This window comes from Rhinopithecus roxellana, chromosome 2 (genome assembly GCF_007565055.1).
Source record: "Rhinopithecus roxellana isolate Shanxi Qingling chromosome 2, ASM756505v1, whole genome shotgun sequence".
Classification (NCBI taxonomy): Eukaryota; Metazoa; Chordata; class Mammalia; order Primates; family Cercopithecidae; genus Rhinopithecus; species Rhinopithecus roxellana.
The window spans coordinates 187,885,247-187,904,316 of NC_044550.1; the positions used below are offsets into that span (position 1 = coordinate 187,885,247).

The 19,070-nt window shown below is 34.3% G+C and overlaps 1 protein-coding gene across 7 annotated transcripts in view; it reads left to right on the forward strand.

Moving 5' to 3' along the window:
• The window catches only part of ADGRL3 (adhesion G protein-coupled receptor L3), a 915,407-nt gene that overhangs the window by 322,229 nt on the left and 574,108 nt on the right, over positions 1 to 19,070 (forward strand). For 4 of the 7 annotated variants that reach the window (XM_030925166.1, XM_030925184.1, XM_030925171.1 and 1 more), the window contains one exon: positions 15,867 to 16,070. The exons of the other annotated variants lie outside the window; for them this stretch is intronic. In XM_030925166.1, coding sequence (XP_030781026.1) covers positions 15,867 to 16,070 — 204 coding nt within the window. The remainder of the gene's footprint in view (positions 1 to 15,866; positions 16,071 to 19,070) is intronic. 7 annotated transcript variants of the gene reach the window in all.

Here is a 19,070-nt window from a genome sequence, read left to right on the forward strand (position 1 = left end):
TACAATTTAAATTAGGAAATGTCCCTGCTTCTGTGTTTATCTGTCCATATTCCGTGTCTCTGTGTACTTCTGTATTTCTCTTTTTCTGTTTTCCATGATTGTGTCCCCTTCCTGTAGAGCCATAAAATCCTTATCTATAATGCAATGAGACCTGGCAGAAGGAAAGAGGAGCAGCTGAAGCAGATGGCCAGTTCTTTGCTGTGCACTACTGTAGTGTTGCATAAAGATAAAGGATTCTTTTTGTTGTTTTTCTATTGATGTGATTGGGAGAAAGGAAAAAATAAGGAAATTGGAGAGCAAGAACCCAGTAATAACATAGGTACCTGGGGCTCATTTTGATTGGCAGTAAAGAAACATCAAGGTCCAATGTGGGACCTTGGGCTGGGAGATCTGTTCCTGGGAGGTAACTACACCCAAGCCCCAACTGACCGGGAGTTCAGAAGGTGATTGTGGTGCTCAAATATTTCAACCACATCTCAACTTATTTGAACCTTACTTGTAAAAACTGAATCATAGTTGAAGAGGTAGAAAGCAGGATCATTGGCACCTAAACTAGGAGTAACGGCGAGCAGTATGTTTTACAGCGTCTTCACAGAAAAAGAAAAGTATAATATAAAAAAAAATCTTCTAGAACCACCTTATGCATGCTGTTTTCCTGCAATTCTATTGCTAAAGTTGCATCTGTATTTATATATTCAGGGACTTTACTGGTTAGCCTACATTTCGTCATGTGCAAGAAATGACTTATAATAAACAGTTCTTAGTAGGCATAAAAGAATGATCAGATGCATATTTGCTTTTATGTAATTTTCACCTTATTGTTAATCTGTGTTTACAATTATAATACTGATGTCAATGATCTAAGATAATACTCATATATTTTGTAACTTCTAATAGGACATGAAACTTGAAAAAGTACAAAATTACATTTAACTACATAGCATTTTATCATATAATTCTTTCTATGAAGATGTGTTTTATTAGTTCTGAAAGAGTCAGGTTGACTTCTAAGCTCTGCTTAACTTGGTTATTTTTAGAAATTAATCATCCTTGAAATGTTTATAACACTTGCCAGCCTAGGTAATTTGTAATATCTGCAGTAATATAACTATGTTTATGGTCAAATACATTATACAGAAAAATTCGTGTCATGGTAATGATATATGAGGTTACTGCTAACACATCCAACACCATCCACATTAGCCAGTGGGTGCTGAGTTTTAAAATACGTATTTTATAAGCTAACTACACAATCGCTAGTATCACAATGTAAGCTACAAACATGCATGGCTGATAGCTTTACTTTATGTGTAAGAATTTGTTTAGAAATTTTCCCAAATACTCAGTATGCAGGTTGGCAGTTGGAAAAATAATAATAATAATAATTTTGTACTTGCAAAAGATGTTACATATGAATTTAATTGAGTAATAATCTATGAGTGACATGCACATATTTGGAGTAAAATAGCTTTTTCCTATATTGAAATTTTGTATATTGTGACTATTTGAGGTGCTTGTAATTGCGGTGGACTCTGACTGCAATAGGATTGTTGTTTTATATTTAATGTTGAACAAATTTAAAAATATTTGAATATATAATATAAAATCATTGTTTTCTTATTCTTTGGATTACTATTTACTTGAATCCTAGTATAACTCGGGTTATTTATAAATGGGTTATTTTTCTTTATATTGTCAAATTATGAGCGTTATTTATAAAAATATCTTTTTTGAAAAGACAGTAAGATATCGTTAGATGACATTTAGTTTTAAGAGTTTTTTATACTATTGTTTCTAAGAATAGCTTTTAAATTTTTTATTTTTAAAATTTTAATTTTAAGTTAAAATTTTTCAAATATTATTAGTAAAAATTATTTTTTATTAATACATAACATTTGTACATGTTTATGGGGGTACATATGGTATTTTGATACATGCATACAGTGTATAATGATCAAATCAGAGTACTTAAGATATTCTTCACTTCAACGATTTTTCATTTTTTTGTGTGGGGAACGTTTCAGATTTTCTGGGAGGCTATTTGCCTGGATTTACCCACTGAAATTCTCAGGTATTTTATGTTGAATCATGGGCCATTTTTCTACCCTCATCACTTCAAATTCTTCATCCCCCTTTTTGTAAGACAGGGTCTCACTCTGTCACCCAGGCTGTATTGCAGTGTCATAATCAGAGTCCACTCTAACCTCAACCTCCTGGACTCAAGCAATCCTCCCACTTCAGCCTCCCAAGTTGCTAGGACCACAGGCATCCACCACCACGCCTGGTTAATTTTTAAAATGTTTTCATAAAGATGGAGTCTTGCTTGGTTGCCCAGACTGGTCTCAAACTGTAGACCTCCAGCAATCCTCCTGCCTTGACCTCCCAGAGTACTGAGATTACGGGTATGAACCACTGTACCCAGCCCCCTTTTATTCATGTATTTGATTCCTCAAAGTAGTTCATTCATTCAGGATTTTTTAAAAAAATAATTTTTAATTATTATGGATATTTAATAGTGCATGTCTATGGGATGCATATAATATTTGATACAAGTATACAATTTGTAAGGATCAGTTACTCCAGGGTAATTAGGGTATCTATCATCTCAACTAATTTTATTTATATGTGTTAGGAATATTACAATTCTACTCTTTTAGTTATTTTGAAATACACAATGAATTACTGTTGGCTATAGTCACCATATCTTGCTTCTGAACACTAGATCTTATGCCTTCTACCTAACAGTATTTTTGTACCAACTAACCATCTTCTCTTCATCTTTCTCCTCTCTAGTAATCTTCCCATCCTCTGGTAACCATGTTTCTACTCTCTGTCTCCATTAGTTTAATATTTTTTTTATTTCTAACATATTACTGAGAACATGCAATGTTTGTCTTTCTATACCTGGCTTAAGAATTTCATCACTTTTTTATGGCTGGATAGTATTTCATTGTGTATATGTAACCACATTGTCTTTATCCATTCATTCATTGATGGATACTTAGGTTGATTCTGTATCTTGGCCACTGTGAATAGTGTTCCAATAAATATGGGAGTGCACATATCTCTTCAATATACTGGTTTTCTTTCTTTTCCACATATACCCAGCAGTGGGATTTCTGGATCATGTGGTAGTTCTTGTAGTCTTTTGAGGGACCTTCATGCTGTTCTCCACAGTGGCTACACTATTTACATTCCTACCAACAGACAAAGGTTCCCCTTTCTCCACATCCTCACCAGCATTTGCTATTGCCTGTTTTTTTGGATAACAGCCATTTTAACTGTGGGAGATGATATTTCATTATAGTTATAATTTACACTTCTCTGATGATTAGTGATGCTGAGCATTTTTCATTTACCTGTTGGTCATTTGTATATCTTCTTTTGAGAAATGTCTATTCACATCTTTTGCTCATTTTAAAATCAGATTGATTTTTTTTCCTGTTGAGTTATTAACCCTTGTCAGATGACAGTTTGCAAATATTTTCTCTCATTCCTGTGGGTTTTCTCCTCACTTTTTTATTTTTATTATGACTTCCAAAATTAATAATTGTCCATAATTGAAACTTTATTTTTATGGGAAACCTGTATACTGGTGAATTGTATACAAAACAGCAAGGCAATTCATTGGGTTCTATTAGTTTTCAATTATTCTTCCTAAGTAAATGATGAAGATAATTAAACTTTGGTAGCCAAGAAAAATTTCTATTTTTGGTTGAGTCTGAATTTTTTTGAGATTTTGGAAATCCTCTTTTTTATATTTTTATATCTTTGCTCAAATTATATTATAAATATTGAGTCTTTCATTTTATTTCTGTAGATTGTTTTTCTCTAATATGTTCTGCAAATTACTGAATGCCTCTTTTAGTGCATCTCAAAAGTAATTCTGTAGCTTCGCATCTCTCTATCAAATCCACATATTGTATATTAGTGTCCTCTGGACTCACATCACATCTTTTAATAAAAAAATGGAAATCAGCAGAGAACTGGTGTTCCATGGTGTTTTATATGGCAAGGATAATTAATGATTTATAAATGTTGATACTGAATAGCTCCTGTAATTTTCAGGAACTATAGAAGATCGTGTCAGCATATTTAGGAAGCATTGCTTACATGAAGCCCAGAAACTGAAATTTACAATATCATCTAATCTAAACTGCTTTAGAATCCTATCTTGTATGGTCCTATTAAATGAAGTAGAAAGATCTTAAGCCTTAGAGTTTAACTCCAGTTCCATTACTTCCAAGATATATGACCTTCAAGAGTTTAAATCACAGTTTATTTATTTGTTAAATAAGTAATTAGGCCTACTTTGGTATAGTATAAGGATTAAATAAAATAATGTGTAGAAAGGCCCTAATATAAAGCCTCACACATTTAATCCTGGGAGAATGGGGTCATTAAAACATACCTTTAGGAATTAGAACCAAAAAACAAATGATCTGAATAGTAAGCAAAATTTAAAATACAACACCATCTTGGGGTCACTTACATTCCACAATTCTTTTTCAAAGACTGCATTGTATATTCTTAATCCCCATTGTGACAGTTTCTCTAATTAGGAGTCTACACATTTGTACACACATCCCATCATTATATTTAGGACTCAGCCACTGGACTGTAACTAAGTCTTTAATGAGTTACTAATGAACATCTTAAGCTTAGATCAGCATTCAAAGAAAAATGTTAAAGGGTGTTGAAAAGCTATTCAAAGTGCAATTCTGTCACTTTTAATTAGACTGTAAGTCCAATAAAATATCCTGTCATCACTCTTCTTTCTCAGTTTGAAAAAATTGAATAGTGAGTGACGGATATACCCTCACTTTGGTATCATTAGTTTTATGTGAAATTAAAAAGGGTAAATTCAGTGACCTAAATTAGAGAAATCATTATTTTGATTAAATGCAAAGATAAAAATAACATGCAAACATAAAATAGCATTTTACAACATTTCATTCTTTTTTCTTGGACTCAGATGACTTTAAAACAGATTGATTTTGTTGTTGCGTTGGAGAATAACAGGAAAATATCTAATGATTAGATATGTAGGTTAAAAACATAAAAATAAAAAAAAAAAAAACCTCTGTATTTATAAAAGAACAGATAGTCTGCTTTCACTCATTACTGATTCTCTCCAAGCTGTTAGAGATATCACAAGAGTAGTAAACATAAATATTACCTGAATTAGATCAGAACTAATCTTTAGTATAGCTCTCCATACAAATCAACAGTGGTGGTGACAATTTAGCAATGATCCTTTTTCTTCCTTTTTTTCTCCTTTTGATAGGGAAGTTGAGGAAACCATGCAGACCTTAAGGGCACATTATTTAATAATGAAGACAAATAAAGCATACAATTTAAAGCAACAGGCTGGTATGATGCTCTTCCTCCAGGGAACACTACACAATTGCTTAAAAGGAGGCCTTTTAGATTAGTTACAATAGCTGGATAGTTGGAATAGCTGTGATAGCTATTAGAGTTAGAGGTTACAGGCTGTTGGCAGGCTTTATGGTGTCCCTCTGCAGACAGATAAAATACCACCAAGTCGATTTTTAAAAGTAGGTGTCCAATAATAATCACATTCTATGTATACCACCAACATAACGTAATCGATCATTTTGACATTTGAGCCTGTTAACATATTTGCTGTCTTGTTAAACAGAATTCAGGCATTCATTGAAACTTATGAACATTAAGGTGTGAAATGGTTTGGCTCTGTGGCCCCACCCAAATCTCATCTTGAATTGTACTTCCATAATTCCCACGGGTTGTGGGAGGGACTTTAAAACAGATTGATTTTGTTGTGTGTATGTGTTGAGAAAGGTGGATGGGTGGGAAAAATACCTTAACTACCATAAAAAAGCAAAACAGTTCTCATTCTTCTCAGATGTCTTCAGAAATGCCAGTTATTATTTACTTAGGAGAGAGAGCTAGAACTCACTAGCAAAACAAACCTCTGTCAATATATGGATCATTTTTGCTCATTTTGCCCACACATTAGTTATAATTGGCAGTATGATTAAGGAAGAGTGCCTCATTACTATAGTTGTGAAGATTTTTAAAGAAAGGATTTACTTTACAGCATTCTGAAAGTATAGTTGCCATACAATTAAAAAATTGATATTCTTGAGGAGGGGAGTAGAGGGAAAAACAAAGTCAATGTTATCCAAATAACAAATTCTAAAGGTTTTCTGTTACCATGAATTTAAATGTGTTTGCATTATGTTTACAAGGAAGCAGGTGTTTGGAAAATCTTACTATTAGTTATCACTCCTCTTAAGGTACATAATACAGATTTTATTTCACTGGAATGAAAAAAAACATCCTTTTTGTCAGAAGCCAAATCTCTAATAAATTTATATCACTAACAGAAATCTGTGCTTACTCATTTTCAGAAGTGTTTAAGGTATTTACATCACGGTAGTACAATTTAGACAACAATTATAATGAAAGTCACTATATTTCCCTTTATTGATAGGATACATAAAATGCAAGCTATGAAAACCTATTAAAAAGTAATCTTAAAAAGTTGGTTCTTTTGTTCTTTAACAAAATGAAATGTTTCCCTTTAGCTTTATTCACCATCACCTGTTTGACTCTTTCACTATTCTCAGCGTGTTTTATAAAACTTTTGTAACATAGTAGCTTAGTGTTCTGATAATGACTCTAATGTGTAAAAGCAAACTATTTATTCTTTTATAAATACAGAAGTTTTTCAAATTTTTTTGACCTACATATCTAATCATATCTGGATCTTTTTTCCTCATGTCATCTGTTATTTATTTTTATAATTTCAATTGTTATATTAGAGTCAGGGGGTAAATGTACAGGTTTGCTACAGGAGTATATTGCATGAATCTGAGGCAAATGATCCTGTCGCCCAGGGTATTGAGCATACTACCCAATAGGTAGTTTTCCGACCTTGCCTTACTCTCTCTCTTAATTCCCAGTGTTTATCGTTCTCATCTTGTATTAGTCCGTTTTCATGCTGCTGATAAAGACATTCCTGAGATTGGGAAGAAAGAGAGGTTTAATTGAACTTGCAGTTTCAGATGGCTCAGGAGGCCTCAGAATCATGGTGGGAGGCAAAGGCACGTCTTACATGGCAGTAACAAGAGAAAAGTGAGGAAGATGCAAAAGTGGAAACCCCTAAACATCAGATCTCATGAAACTTATTCACTACTATGAGAACAGTATGGAGGAAACTGTCCCCATGATTCAAACTATCCCGCCAGTTCCATCCCACAACCCACTGGAATTATGGGAGTACAATTCAAGATGAGATTTGGGTGAGGACACAGAGCCAAACCATATCACATCTTTTTTTTTTTTTTTTTTTCTTGAGACAGAGTTTTGCTCTTGTTGCCCAGGCTGGAGTGCAATGGCACCATCTCGGCTCACCGCAACCTCTGCCTCCCGGGTTCAAGCGATTCTCCTGCCTCAGCCTCCTGAGTAGCTAGGATTATAGGCACTCGCCACCACGCCCAGCTAATTTTTGTATTTTTAGTAGAGACAGGGTCTCGCCATATTGGCCAGGCTGGTCTTGAACTCTTGAGCTTGGGTGATCCACCCGCCTCGGCCTCCCAAAGTGCTGGGATTACAGGTGTGAGTCACTGCACCCGGGGAATATCACATCTTAATGTCCATGAGTTTCAATGTTTAGCTTCCACTTATAAGTCAACATATGCAATCTTTGGTTTTCTGTTCCTGTGTTAATTCACTTAGGGTGATGGCCTCCATTAGCATCCGTGTTGCTGAAAAGGACATGATTTCATTATTTTTTATGGCTGCATAGTATTCCATGGTGTGTGTATATATACATACATATATCTATATATACCTGTATATATATATATAGAGAGAGAGAGATAATTGTATTTTTCCAGTCTACCATTGATGAGTACTTGGGTTGATTCCATGTCTTTGGAATTATAAATAGTGCTGCAATGTATATACAAATGCATATGTCTTTTTGGTAGAATAATTTATTTTCCTTTGGATATATACCCAATAAGGGGAATACTCGGTAGAACAATAGTTCTGGTTTTAGTTCTTCGAGAAATCTCCAACCTGCTTCCCACAGCAGCTGAACTAATTAGCATTTCCACCAACAGTATGTAAGCATCCCTTTTACTCCACAGCCTCGCCAGCATCTGTTACTTTTTGTCTTTTAATAATAGCCATTTTGACTGGTGTGAGATGGTATCTCATTGAGGTTTTGATGTGCATTTCTCTGATGATCAGTGATATTGAGTGTTTTTTTGTGTGTGTTTGTTGGCCGCTTATATGTCTTCTTTTGAGAAGTGTTTGTTCATGTCCTTTGCTTGCTTTTTAATGGGGTTATTGTTTTTTGCTTGTTGAATCATTTAAGCTCTCTGTAATATTAGACGTTTGTCAGATGCATAGTTTGCAAATATTTTGTCCCATTCTGTGGGTTGTCTGTTTACTCTGTTGATAGTTTCTTTTGCTGTGTGAAAGTTCTTTAGTTTTATTAGGTCCCACTTGTCAATTTTTGGTTTGGTGCAATTGTTTTTGAGGATAGTCGTAAATTCTTTCTTAAGGCTGATGAAAGAATGATACTTTCTAGGTTTGCTTTTAGGATTTTCATAGTTTAGGGTCTTACATTTAAAATTTTAATACATCTTGACTTAAGTTTTGTGTATGCTGAAAAGTAAGGGCGTTGTTTCATTATTTTGCATATATGGCTAGCCAGTTACCCTAACACCCTTTATTAAATAGGCAGTCATTTCCCCAATGTGTATTTTTGTCAACCTTGTTGAAGATCAGATGGTTGTAGGTGTGTAGCTTTATCTCTGGCTTCTCTATTCTGTTCCATTTTTCTATTTGTCTGTTTTGTATTAGTACCACACTATTTCTGTCATTGTAGCCTTATAAGGTAGTTTGACGTTTGGCAATGTGATGCCTCCAGCTTTGTACTTTTTGCTGAGGATTGCTTTGGCTACTGGGGCTCTTTTTTGATTCCATAGGAATTTTACAATTGTTCATTTCTAATTTTGTAAAAACTGACATTGATAGTTTTATAGGAATAGCATTCAATCTGTAGAGTGCTTTGGGTGGGCAGTATGGCCATTCTAGCAATATTAATTCTTCTAATCCATGTGCAGGGAATGTTTTTCCATTTGTTTGTGCTACCTCTGATTTCTTTGAGCAGGGTTTTGTAGTTCTCCTTGTAGAAATCTTCTACTTCCCTGATTAGATGTATTCCTAGATGTTTTGTTTTCTTGATGAGTATTGTAAATGTGATTATGTTCTTGATTTGGCTCTTATCTTGAATGTTACTGGTGTATAAAGGTAGCTCATGCCTGTAATCCCAGCACTGTGGGAGGGCTAGATGGGCTGATCATCTGAGGTCGGCAGTTCAAGACCACCCTTGTTAACTTGGCAAAACCCTCTCTCTACTAAAAATACAAAAAAATTAGCCGGACATGGTGGCAGGTGCCTGTTGTCTAAGCTACCCAGGAAGCAGAGGTTGTGGTGAGCCTCTCGAGATCACGCCACTGCATTCTCCAGCCTGGATGACAGAGTGAGACTATGTCTAAAAAAAAAAAAAAAAAAAAAAAAAAAAAGCTGTTGATTTTTTTATGCTGATTTTATACCCTGAAACTTTACTGAAGTTGTTTATCAGGTCTAGGAGCTTTCTGCTGTCTTTAGGGTTTTCTAGACATAGAATCATTGTTAGCAAAGAGAGATTATTTGATTACTTCTTTTCTTATTTGAATGACTACAAAAGTTTATCTTACTTATTTGTTTTCTTTTATTGTAACAAGCTATGTTTTGGAGAAAATTAATGAGGAACGTAGTCTGAAGTGTAATTTCTTGCCCACATCAGGCATACCAGTACTTTATGAAACAAGGTAATCTGCAGGAGGAACCTGTTGAGTTAAATAACATTCAGGTATACCATAAAATCTGTTTCATTATACACAAGAGGACAATTTGTTACTACTTAGCTCAGCTATTTTCTTATAAGATCCGGACTTGAAACAGATTTACCCCTCTGCGTTAGAACATTCGCGTTGCAATTTCTACCTGATGGCATCTTTACTCAGGTGCTTGAATTGGATCTTTTATGACTATTGTTAGAGATTACTACCCAGCCTATAAAGAAATTATGCATCTATCATATACACCTTAGGGAGAAATCCAGAAAGGCATAATCTTTTATATGGCTAAAATGAAGGTACTGTGGGAGAGAGCCTTTCAGGTATGCATAAGGAAGCAGGATTGAAAATGTATCTTTATTTACAGAAAAGGAAATGAAAACAGTGGTCTCTTCTTTGCCCCCAACTTTTCTCTTTCCTTCCCTTTTATTATATATGTTGCAGTGAAGTTGGAGTAGACATTTTGGTAGCAATGAACTATTTGCTATTGTAACTTTTTCAATATAATTTCCAGCATTTACACAATACTTTCCTGTTAGCTAAAGAGTTTTGCACATAATAGCTCAGTGAATACTCATAACAATCCAATGAGTCATAGGTAGTAGGACTGGTAATTTTCAGATGAAAAAATAGACTCAGAGATGTTAATGTAATGATGCAATACTATATTTTAAGTGGCTTTTGATGAGAAACTCAACACAAAATTTCTTTTTTTTTTTTTTTGAGACGGAGTCTCGCTCTGTCGCCCAGGCTGGAGTGCAGTGGCGCGATCTCGGCTCACTGCAAGCTCCGCCTCCCGGGTTCACGCCATTCTCCTGCCTCAGCCTCCCGAGTAGCTGGGACTACAGGCACCCGCCACCTCGCCTGGCTAGTTTTTTTTTTTTGTTTGTTTGTTTGTTTTTTTTGTATTTTTTTTTTAAGTAGAGACGGGGTTTCACCGTGTTCGCCAGGATGGTCTCGATCTCCTGACCTCGTGATCTGCCCGTCTCGGCCTCCCAAAGTGCTGAGATTACAGGCTTGAGCCACCGTGCCTGACCTCAACCCAAAATTTCTTAGCCATCTTGTGGAAGTTCTTCCATAGGCATTTTTATAACCTACTGAGCATTTGCCTTATTTTGTAGATCTATGATTTAAATTATAAACCAACCAAAGTAACATATTGAGATTGAGCTAGAATATAATAAAACAAAATAAGTAAATTTTTAAAATCTTCAATTAGGGAAGATGGCAATACTGTGTTTGTTTAAATCTTGGAAATAAAAAGCAACAAGATTTTGATTATGTTTTAGTAAAGAATGGAAGGAAAATATTATGAAATTTAATGATGATTTTATAGAGAGAGAACTGTTTGGTAAAATTATGGCAAGAGTGATATTAGAAAGTGGTGAGATTTGGAAAGCCTAAGCAGTAGGGGAAAAGATTTCCTACTAGGAAGGATAATCTGTACAAAGGATTAGGCAGGTATGTTCAGGAGGATAAGTATTCTCTTTCCAAGAGATACTACTAAGGTGAAAACATGTTATATGTAGGTTAGAGACATAGCTATATTAGTGTACATTTCAAACTCTGTAAAGCTCATGGTTGCTAATAAAGACATGGTGAAATATAACCCTAAAACACAAAAATAAATGACTTGTAAGAAAAAATGTTAGTTTATGAAAATAAAGCACTTGTAACTCTGATAAATATGCCCAGGTTGTATTTTGTTTTTAGCATTTCTCTCATTATAGAATTAGCCCATTGTTTTGTTTAGAGTCCCAGCTCACTGTTATGATTAATAGCTGTTTGGAGGAATAAGCTGAATAATTGACTGAATTACAAAGCTGCTCATGTAAGAAGAACAAGAAAATAGAAACAGCTGAAGTTGGTTAGAAACAGTACTTATATAACTTTAAAAATATACATAAATCAGTATTGATCTCTGAAAGTTATCTATCATTGAATTCTGATATTTATTGATATTTATACCAATTATATGTTCCACAGATAATATGAAAACTCTGGTATTATCATCACAAATACTTTACCTTTTAAAAACTCGTTATTTTTCTTTTGCTTACCTCTTGCCTCATGTCTGCCCACAACCAACATTCTGGAACTGTGTGTCTGGTGGCTTTTGATATTTAAGAAACATGGACATGGGATAAATATTTTGATCATTATAGAAGGTTATGAAATACTAATTTTATATTTCATGCTTGCCCACTAGGGAAGCAGAATGAAAGTACTTGCATTGTAAAAATATCTGGATATGAATCAAATATAAGGATGATTTGTATATGACAATAACTCATATTGCTTACAAGGAGTATTATATATTATGTATGATTTAAAAGTTAAAACTTTAAAAACAAATGAAAATAGAAAATCGCCCCCTCAATTCAAATAAAATCCTAATCAGATATGCAGTTTTTAAAATATAAACATGAAATTTCTCTGAAGAAGGATAGAAAGAACAAGATGTATTGACCTTATTATAGATTCCTGTCTCAGAGCCAAAATTAACTTTGCGACATCTTAAAATTGCATACAACAGAGTTTTAAACTGTGGCCTCGAACGGTATTGGGAAGGAAACTTGGAGGGTTGCCTTCAACTTATGGTTAATGCCACAACATGCTGGTGTATTTTTCATAGCTAATTTGAAAGAATCCTTTCTCTTAAAGGTCTGGAGAAAAAAAGAGACATTTAGAATGTAAAAACTATCTTCAAATATCTGAGGAAAAGAACCTTTGAGGAGTAATTTGACCTGGTTTTGTAGCCCATGTATTCAATTAAGACAAGTGAGTGGAGAATGCCAGGGCATAGATACCACCTTCCTTGACCTAAGGAAACTGGCTGCTTCAGATGCTATTGCGCCCCAAGGAGAGTGAGTTTCTGAGCAAAAGCTCTTCACGTGAACCTTGGGAGATCTGTGTAGCAGGAATGTTCTAACTTTCTAGCATGTGAGTTGAAAGAATCTTTGTAGACTTAAGATTTGTGTTTCTAACAGAATACCAGACACCAGACTTGTAAGTGTGCTGTTTATCTTGAAGACTTATTTGTATAATAGCTTCAGGAAGACAAATTGGATTTATATTTATAATTCAAATAAATATTTCCACAGAAGTCATACAATATCTTGAGTATAGTACACACCTATTTTTTAAAGCAGAAGTTGAGATTTTGGCTCTGTTCTAATAACCCTTCTCTATGTGGGTAGTGTAACAGCCTTTCTAGTTTTCCTGCCACCCATTGAATTTCTTTTATAGATACAGTGAATTTAAATGAGAGTACAAACTATAGACACATAAGATACTTTGGTTCCATAGAACACATCAGTCTACTTTTTTCGATTTACAATCAAAGTCTACTTAAGCTCCTGGTACTTTGTATTCTTTACTCTTACTCCGTGAAATCATTTTACTCCTCAAGCCAAACTACTCTTTTTAGATCCCTAAGAGTTTGCTTCCTAGTTCTATTGACATGTGTCTTTATGTTTTCTTTATTTTTAGATATTTTTCATTTAGATACAGGCACTATTATACTGTTTAGTTGATGCTTGATTCCATTGTTTATTCATTTTTAAATCAATTGTCATTCTTTGCCTACTCTAGAAATGGACCTTTTCTAGAAATATTTGATCTCTAGTTCAGAAGAAATCCCTATTCCCACCTCCCTGTCCTATGCTACCCTTTCCTCCCCAGAGTTTTAATAATTATCCTAAACAGATTGTCTTAAAACTAAGCTCTTTACCCTGGCTTACAAAGCTCATGATCTGGGTGTTGTTTGCCTTTCTGCCTTCCAGACTGTTCTTCACCTTGACCACTACACCCAGCCGTTGTGTTTTTTCTCAAACACACCAAGGAGGTTCTAGCCGGGAGGCCTTTACTGTATCCTGGAAGTTCTTTGGCTGTCAACTTACAGTCATACAACTGAATGTTGTATGATTAGCCACTTTAAATCTCACTAAAATCCCAATTTATATTTTATCTCCATATCCAAGTATTTCATAAAAACCTAAGTGAAGTAGTCTTTACATATTACTCTATTTAAATTTTTCATTAGATTTCTCATACTTATATGGTATATTTTCTCTAATGTTTATTTAAGTGTTTTCTAATCTCATAATCATAATGATGTATGATTCATTAAAGTAGCTTTGTGGTCTGTTTTCTTCACCAAATTCTCCAGCACCTAGAATAGGACCCAACATGTAATGGGAGCTCAATAAATATTTGTTGAATGAATGAACAAATAAGCACCTTCTCCCCCACTCTAGATGTGCTTATATTTTAACTTGGCTGAGGATAAAATCTTTCAATTTTTGAATAACAGAAGTATATAGGATAACCTATTTTGATAACCTTTGGCTAATTTCCTTCCATAGAGTAGTAATAAAGATGTTAGAGAAAACACGCCTGTATATATTCATGTAAAAATATTTTTATATTAGTCACATTGTCATTTTAGGCAATGAAGAGAGGGATATCTTAGTAGCCAAAAGATCAGAAATGATACCACTAGAGTGAAACATTAATGAAGGCAATTACTTAGAGATGTTGATTTTCACAGCTTTTTGGTCTTGAAACTTATTTTCTTCTTTGTCACCTTTTTCATCTACACAGACTATAAAAATGGCATTCAGATTACGTTTGCCTAGATATTTTAGTAATCATGCATTGTAATAAATTCAGATAAAAATGTTGTTTTGGGACAATGTCTCAGGCTTATATGTTAAAGTTTTCCATTATAGATACATTGTTTAACATATTTCTTAATATGATTTTTTTCTATGAAAGTTGTATTATTTTATGTGTTTTGGGAGGGATATATTTTACACTCCTAATTTGCAAATATTTTACATAGCAAGAAATTATGGCACCATTGTATAAATTTCTAGTGTTAGAAAGATGATCATAAAATTCTCTTGCATTATTGATTTTCTTAGTTTCTCTCCTGTTTAATGTTAGCCACATAACATTATTGTGTTTTTATACATGCATGTTATAACATGTTTAAAAATACTTGTGTGAAGCAAAATCTTTTTCTTTGTAAAATTTATCCTTTCTGTTGGCAGACATATTTTCATTATCATTTCTATTAATTAAATGAGTTGCAAACAGTGTAGGGAAATGTGTATCTCATGTATCAGTTTATCAGAAAAAAAAAAATCCTATATTTAAATATCTCTATTTTCAAAGCATAAAATGTATGGGTGTTTTCTGAATTATTTTTAAAAATCATGTATACTTTTTTCATTATTGTCTTGGTCTTTCATATTTACTCATTTATGTAATATGTACCATTTGTCAGTAAAATCACTGTGTATATAAATGGTAAAAAATGTGTGTATATCCTTTTCACCTTAATGTCCACCATAGATCTTAATACAGTATCTCTCAAAAAATGGTAGTTAAATGACCTGAAAACATATAAATAAGTATAAAAAAATCCATATAACTGTAACCATACTTCAAACAAAACAAATAAACAAAGGAAAAACACCTCTCTGGGACTTTCTTTACCAATTACCTTATCAAACATTTTGTGTAAAAATTGAGTTTAGGAACCATTATTCTTATTTACACTTATGTAGATATTAGTGTCCTTAATTTACATTAGAGTGCTGTGAATCTATGAAAATAAAAATAATATTTATATTTTTTCAGGTAGCTTACTGTGCTTTCAATAATTATGACTAATTTTCTAATCATTATTAGAGATTTGGATGAGGGTGTTTTTTTTTTTTTTTTTTTTTTTTTTTAGCTTAATTAAGATAGTGTTTAACTAGGATAGCATTATACTAGGGGCCAGGAGGTAATCCTCTCAGCTGCAGGGTTGTCTGAGTAGGGCCTGGGGTGGCTGGAATCTTGGGCTTATAGCCTGCGGCAGAGAGCAGCCTTGGAAATAGCCCCTACCAGGGCTCCCCTGAGGTGGGACTGAGGTGAGCAGGGGTCTGATGGTGCGCCCTGCGGTCCCCGCAGGTGGCAAGCACAGTGAACGACATCCAGCCCTTGCTGCTCCATTGCGACACGCTGAGCGCAGCCCAGGAGGCGCTCTTCCACCCAGACATCTGCTTCAGCAGCCAGCTGCAGAGCGCACCGCTGCTCATCGTGGACAAGGGCCCCGTGGAGCTACCAGAGGAGTTCGTGGTCCAGGTGCCCAAGGAACACAGATTGCAGCCCAAGGTGCGGCCAGCGGTGGGGAGAGAGGGCTGGGGGTGGCTGGGCAGGGGCTCCTGAGAGGCTCAGCCCCAGGAAGTGCCCCAACTGTGTCTTCTTGTAAGTTTACTGTCTGCATTCACTTTTGTGGCTGATATTAACACTTAGTGATATCCTGGCCAGTTTTAACAATGCATGCCTGTTCTACATTAGAGCTTCATCATTATTTTGAAATGTTTGATTTAAAATATTTGATTGGGTTTGAAGTATTCTTGCATTATCACAGGAAATTTAAAATTACTTTTAGTGACACTTTCAACTCTTGTAAAATTTGAAAGGCTGTGTAAGTTTTAACATGTCTGATCATCTGCTTGTTTGAAAAAATTTTCACCATGAAAACTATCAAGATTTTGAAAATATTATGATTAAGACGTCTTGGTTAGGAATTGCGTATTAGTCATTTAAAGCGTAAAACTTGGTAGAAAAGTTATAGTTACTGAAACAACCTAATTTTCCTATGAAAATATGGAATGTTCTTTCTATAATATTGCCTCTGCAGCTGGAAAGTATGGCAAGTGGCATCCAGCCCCGAAAGCTCCAGTGAGGAACGTTAGGTCGTATTCCCGAACACTTTAAGTATTATTTTTTTATTTACATAATATTTAGGCAATGTAATTTTTATTTTTCTCACAAAACTCCATGTGGGTGCTCTTATTTCTCTCATTTCCCCCAGGGAATATAATATTTGTAACTTTCTTTGTGAAAAAGAAAAAAGGTGGGAAGCATTTGGCTGGGGGAACTATGAATATCAAATCTTTCCTGAAACACAGTCACTCTTCTGAACCAAAAATGTCTTGAGAGGGATACACATATAAGTAATACTAGCAAAAGAACATGAAATATCACAGTATTAGCTGAGTTTATCTTCTACGCCCCATTAAAGAGTTATCTGGTAAAATAAATCGGAATTCTTTGTTTGTCAGGACCTAAGGGAGGTGCATCATTAATCCATTTGAGATTTGAGAGACCCGTGAGAGTTAAATGTAATTCTTCAATTACTGTGACCATGAGGCAGAGTAACAGCATGTGTAACTTTGCATTCACAGTGGCTCTGTCTCCTAAGTGACATCGTTCAATCAGTGGCCTCAAATCTCTCCATTCAGATTGGCCTTTCTTCCTTGTAGTGGCGGTTTGGCAGCAGCAGTGATGACGACAGGCAGCAAAGTGGTGGATGAGTCCATGTAATTCCATAGAAGCCTGTAGAATGGACTCCAGTGTGTTCTGAAAATTCAAGGACAATGGATAGTAAACATTCCTTAAGAACTTCTTATTTTTCTCTGTTTTGTTTGTATTACCTTTTCAAACTTGAAGTTTTCTAAATTGGGTGCACTTTTATTCTTCCCAGAATGTGCTTCAGCCGTCACAAAGATTTCATCATAACTTTGTCTTATGATTTATATTGTAAAACAATAATATATAATGAATATTAGTTAATTAACTCCAATGCCTATACATTCATCAGAATTTCTAGTATTAAGAAGAAATACAGAAGTAATATTTAATTTATATGAATTCTATAAATATTTAAATCAGCAGCTAATGTAAACACACACACACACAGCTGCTGGAAACTCTCTTTTCTGACAAAAATTCAGAATATCAATTAGAATCATTGTTTCTAAGAACATTATACTGAATTTAAATATTCTCCAATTTTTATAGCTTAGTAAGATTGTTCTGTATCACTAGATTTTAGTTTTTGCCATGTATGTGGCAAGTTACAGTGCAGTGATGGGTTTTAAATCACATTTTTAAATCAATTTACAAATAGAAAAGCTGTATTATATTCTGTTTTGGACAGAGATGAAAACGAGAGTACAAGCCAATTTTATGTGATATTTTTAATGGAGACTGAGGTTAACGTCTTGTGATTTAAAAGGCGCTTACAGAATTGTGTTAATCTGTTATGATGAGATGATACTTTTTGAAAGTTGCTTTTGTGTGAAAGTAATTTTATCAAGGAGACAGAAACTAAAGGTCATCTTAGAATATTCCCTGTAGAAAGAATAAAGAAGAATAAGTAAATATTGTAGGGGCATAATCTTTCCTAATATGGAAGACAGTACACGCAGCTAGAGTGCTTGGACAGGTATTAAAAATGAAATTGAAGTAAGAGATATCACATTATCTTGAGCTCTTTAAATTAAAAAGACTTGGAGGAATTCGAACAAGAAAATGTCAGTGAATTCAAGTTCTTCCCTTTCCTCCCCTCCTCCACCTTCACGAAACAAAAACAAATCTGTTGTAGAAACAAGATACTTCAAGAATATAAAGCTCAAAAATGAATAAAATAATAAAGGCTGATATTACTGCAATCTTTGATTCAAAAAAATTGATATTACTTAAAAATATATTAACCTCTGTTCATTCTGTAGGTAGCCAAACAGGCAAGTACAAATCCAATGAAAGCAGCCATAACAACAACATAACAAAATGCCCTTATTGGCTTGAAATTAAACTTTTTTTTTTTTTCTCCTGCTTTGAATTCGTTTGACTCTTGATAGCTAATAGCACTTGAGAGTTAATGAGTATTTGGATTCATACAAATTAGGACATCTTGGTAAAACAGCAAAGCCTGAAGAATTTTTTAAAATAGTTCTCCTAAGTTTCTTTTTAGCATGTTAAAGCAGAAGGAAGTCTGAGGGCAGATTTCCCAGTTAAGGACTAGATATCAAGGCTTTCCCTAGAAGCTATAGGAATGTTAATGTGTTTTTTCAATCAGCATATTTCTTGGTTTATTTTTTATCTCCATGCAGCTGCATTAAAAGTTCATTGAGAAGATCTACAAATAATGTTCCTATAAGCCACACAGACAGTGGTGCCAGGCCAGTACAAATTTTCTCTAGGAAAACAGCTGAAGCATTTCAGGCCTGAAAAAACATCTGAAAAACTCTACTCTGGGCTCATTTTGAAGTTCGTCTTTTGCAAGAGCCAAAAATGCTTCCACAAGAGGGTTGTATATTTGGT